Source organism: Sinocyclocheilus grahami, unplaced genomic scaffold (assembly GCF_001515645.1).
Source record: "Sinocyclocheilus grahami isolate Dianchi unplaced genomic scaffold, SAMN03320097.WGS_v1.1 scaffold1300.1, whole genome shotgun sequence".
Lineage (NCBI taxonomy): Eukaryota > Metazoa > Chordata > Actinopteri > Cypriniformes > Cyprinidae > Sinocyclocheilus > Sinocyclocheilus grahami.
Window position 1 is genome coordinate 275,179 of NW_015506479.1, and position 4,600 is coordinate 279,778.

The following is a 4,600-nucleotide window of genomic DNA, read 5'->3' on the forward strand; positions in this document are numbered from 1 at the left end:
GTTCTTTGGAATGTTGGTTGTCGTGGGAATGGAATGTTGAGAGTGTTTGGGTCGGAAGAGAGGATATTTTGATCATTTTTATTGGAACAACCTGTTGACCCCTTTCCCCCTCTCTGTTGTTAATGAAAGAAAACCTTCATTTGTGACCAAGCACACTGTCGTTGATGAATCGGAATGTGCTAACGAGAGTGGAGGAGAACGCGCCACAGATGACAGCATGCAGAGCAGTCTGGATATCAGCAAGCTGCCACAAGGTTAGCACTCTGTTAGGGTGTTTTAAAGTCTGATGAAGCGTGTGGGTTAAGAGGCGCACTGAATCTCCTGGCTTCACGATTCGCAGGCACAGTGGTGGTCAAGCCAGAACCGGTTGCTAACGAAGCTAAAGATGAATTCCGCGGTCCGGAGTTCCGTAACAGAGGAAGTAAAGTGAAAGAGGAAGGCACTCGGAAACGTCCCGGTGAGCAAGCTCGTGTACTGTAAATGATCCCATGCCCCATTAAAAGGTATTGAATTAGTCTAGTTATGCGTTTGGTTATCTCAAATATTCACCATTAGGTCAAATACTGTTTTGTTTTTTTCCTTCTCACTTTATTTAAATTTTTCCATATAAACAAAATACAGCATACAATTGCAAAACATATACACTGCCGGTCAAAAGTTTGGGGTTAGAATGATTTTTAATGTTTTTTTTACAGGAGTTTCTTATGCTCATAAAGGCTGCATTTATTTGATCAAAAATACAGGACAAAATGTAATATTGTAAAATATTATTATGATGTAAAACAAAGTTTTTCTATTTTAATATACATTAAAATGTAATTTATTCCTGTGACGCAGCACTGTATTTTCAGCATCATTACTCCAGTCTTCAGTGTCACATGATCTTTCAGAAATCATTCTAATATGCTGATTTATTATCAGTGCTGGAAACCGCTGTGCTGCTTCATATTTTTTTGGAACCCGTGATACTTTTTTTCAGGATTCTTTGATGAATAAAAAGTTAAAAAGAAGAGCATTTATTTAAAATAGAAAAAAAATAATTTGAAAGAAATTATGACGCAGCACTGTATTTTCAGCATCATTACTCCAGTCTTCAGTGTCACATGATCTTTCAGAAATCATTCTAATATGCTGATTTATTATCAGTGCTGGAAACCGCTGTGCTGCTTCATATTTTTTTGGAACCCGTGATACTTTTTTTCAGGATTCTTTGATGAATAAAAAGTTAAAAAGAAGAGCATTTATTTAAAATAGAAAAAAAATAATTTGAAAGAAATTACAACTTTTATTCAGCAAGGATGTGTTAGATTGATAAGTGATAGCAAAGATTTATATTGCTAGAAAATATTTATATTTTGAATAAATGCTGTTCTTTTAACTTTTTATTAATCAAATATTCCTGAAAAAAGTATCGCAGTTTCCAAAAAAAATATTTGGCAGCACAACTGTTGATAATTCTAATAATAAATCGGCATATTAGAATGATTTCTGAAGGATCATGTGACACTTTATACTGGAGTGATGGCTGATGGAAATTCAGCTTTGATCACAGAAATAAATAATATTTTAAAGTATATTAAAATAGAAACCATTATTTTATATTGTATTAACATTTAGCAAGATTACCCGTGGTTTTTTTCAGTTTTTTTGATCAAATAAATGCAGCCTTGATGAGCAGAAGAGACTTCTTTAAAAAACATTACAAGTCTTACTGATCCCAAACTTTTGAGCGGCAGTGTACATATACTTGTATGACCTCCATGTACAGTGGGGCAAAAAAGTATTTAGTCAGCCACCAATTGTGCAAGTTCTCCCACTTAAAAAGATGAGAGAGGCCTGTAATTTTCATCATAGGTATACCTCAACTATGAGAGACAAAATGAGAAAAAAAAATCCAGAAAATCCCATTGTAGGATTTTTAAAGAATTAATTGGTAAATTCCTCGGTAAAATAAGTATTTGGTCACCTAACCATAATTTGCAAATAAAGTCTTTAAAAATCCTACAATGTGATTTTCTGGATTTTTTTCCCTCATTTTGTCTCTCATAGATGAGGTATACCTATGATGAAAATTACAGGCCTCTCTCATATTTTTAAGTGGGAGAACTTGCACAATTGGTGGCTGACTAAATACTTTTTTTCCCCACTGTATATCTCTAGTTAATAAAAGGGTTCATTTGACAAATAGCAACAGAACAAAGTGTATAGTGAAGAAAGAAAAACAGCGTAGAAAGCATTTCACATAATGTGAGGAGAACATAAATGATCAATATTGGTGCCTATGATATACAACCAAACATAATAATAATAATAATAATATAAAAAAAAAACACCTACATAAATTAAAATCACAGGTGCAAAAAGATGCTAAACCTTCTAAACACAGCTGACGTATCCCTAAAGTATAACACTAGTCTATATACTGGGGGAGGGAAGGAGATGTATACTTATGTGATTGAGGGTCTTTCAATTTCCTACACAATCTGGGAAGGGTCCCCAAATTTAATAGAAATTATCAGAAGATCCTGTCATTGTGTGTCTGATTTTTTTCTGGTTTAATGAAATGGAAAATATATTTAATCCATAAAGAATGAGTAGGAGGTACAGGCGATTTCCAGTTAAACATCTTGCCAAAGGTGTGACAAAGGCTACAAAATCAGACTGATATTTGGGCATAGCAAGAGACGGGGGGAGTGTACCAAATAAAGCTGTGAAAGCCAGAGGCTTATTTGATGTTTAAGAACTTCAGATAATGTTTTAAAGATCTGGGACCAGTATTTCTGTAGAGATGGACGGGACCAAAACATGTACGCAGTAGTTGCATGGGCCAGATGACAACAGTCACATGTGGGATATATATTTTTGAAAGTCTAAATTTGGTCCAGAGGGTGCGGTGAAGAATTTTACACTGAATCAGACCATGTCTGGCACAAAAGGATGAAGAGTGCACTCGGCGTAGGATCTCCTCCCACTGTTCCTCTGGAATATTTTCTCCTGTGTTCTCGTCCCACTGAGATTTAATAGATGTAAGTGGGCAGGTCAAATACTGTTTTTATCACGGTTTTAGTTTTAGTTTTTTTCTATGTCAATATTGTATAAGATTATACTATTTAAATCAATGTGATAAACCAGTTAGGTCAAAAGTAATCAAAATCAGTCTGATTATATTACCTGAAATGTGCAATGTAATGGATTACGTTACTAACTATAATTTTTGTCGTGTAATTTGGAATCAGTAACATACTACAGTTTGTAAGTAATCTACCCAGCACTGTCAGTCGAGTGCTCATGAAGTAAACTGGGTGTTTCAAGTGTTGAGGCCGAAACTGCTCAAATATTAAAGAGTCTTAGCGTTGCAGTATGATTGTTTTATTATCTTCATTTATATTTTAATTTCTCACAGACGAGCAGCTCCAGGAGATTTTTAATTGCACAGCATGTGGACAGCAAGTCAATCATTTTCAGAAGGATTCGATCTTTCAGCATCCTGCACTACATGTTCTTATCTGCAAGGTAGAAACCAGATTAACTTGTTACAGCCAATTACGTGCTTGTATCTCAGTCATTAACATGCATGCCTTTTTCTTACAGTCATGTTTCAGATATTATATGAGTGACGATATCAACAAGGATGAAGAAGGAATGGATGAGCAATGCAGGTTGGTGCAGAACATTTATTTATTTATAACACTACAGCTGTGACGATACCAACTAGGGATGTAGCGATAAAAATATGTGGCTATTAAAAACCAAACAAATACAAATTGAACAATCATTTGGTCACCTAAGCATCAGGGCTCTACGCTTACTTTTCTTTTTTAACTTAAAAAAATTTAGGAGCACGTTCAAAATTTTAAGAGCACCTTCTAATCAATAATCCAAAATGTTATCAAAAAGTAGCCTTCCCATTACGAGGTGATATTTGACTCCTCTAACTTTATTAAACGTAGGCCTATGTCATCTTTTGTCAAATTCTTAAAAACATTATATTTTATAAGCTTTTTAAAAATTGTAATTAAAACGACGGAATAAGAACAAGTAGAATAAGAAACATAAGTTACCAATCAAATGAAATTTGAGTATTAACAGTAATTAATCAGTATTAACAAAATGAATTTGTAGAGGTGGCACAGAAGAACACAAAAGTGGCTTGGTGTACTTTCAGACATTTAATGAGGCTCCATAAATTCATGATGAGATTAAGGTTTTAAATATAACATTTTGAATATAGAAATATTAAATGATTTAAATAACTGAAGAGTCTTTAAAAATGAAACTAAAACTGCCAGCAGGTGGCGGCAAATCACTGATTTTATCACTGAATCATTCATTCAATTGATTAATTCGAACGGGTTCAACGGGTTCATTCGAACGATTCATTCAGGAATGAATCAAGTGACTGTCTTTATGAATGGGTAATCATGAATCACTGACTCACTAGATTCGTTCAAAAACACAGTTCATTCATAAACGAAACACCTGTAAGGGAAACAGGTCAATTTAGCTCAAAAGCTCAAATTTAAGGTTTTAAAGGGAACTCCACCAATAATATGAAAGGGAATTAGGACAGAATCACTGTTTTACGGCTGATCACTGAGAC

The 4,600-nt window shown here is 34.2% G+C and overlaps 1 protein-coding gene across 1 annotated transcript in view; it reads left to right on the forward strand.

Annotated features, from left to right (window-relative positions):
• The window catches only part of atrx (ATRX chromatin remodeler), a 66,553-nt gene that overhangs the window by 7,620 nt on the left and 54,333 nt on the right, over positions 1 to 4,600 (forward strand). The window contains exons 3-6 of the mRNA XM_016254988.1: positions 130 to 254; positions 341 to 457; positions 3,404 to 3,513; positions 3,592 to 3,659. Coding sequence (XP_016110474.1) covers positions 130 to 254; positions 341 to 457; positions 3,404 to 3,513; positions 3,592 to 3,659 — 420 coding nt within the window. The remainder of the gene's footprint in view (positions 1 to 129; positions 255 to 340; positions 458 to 3,403; positions 3,514 to 3,591; positions 3,660 to 4,600) is intronic.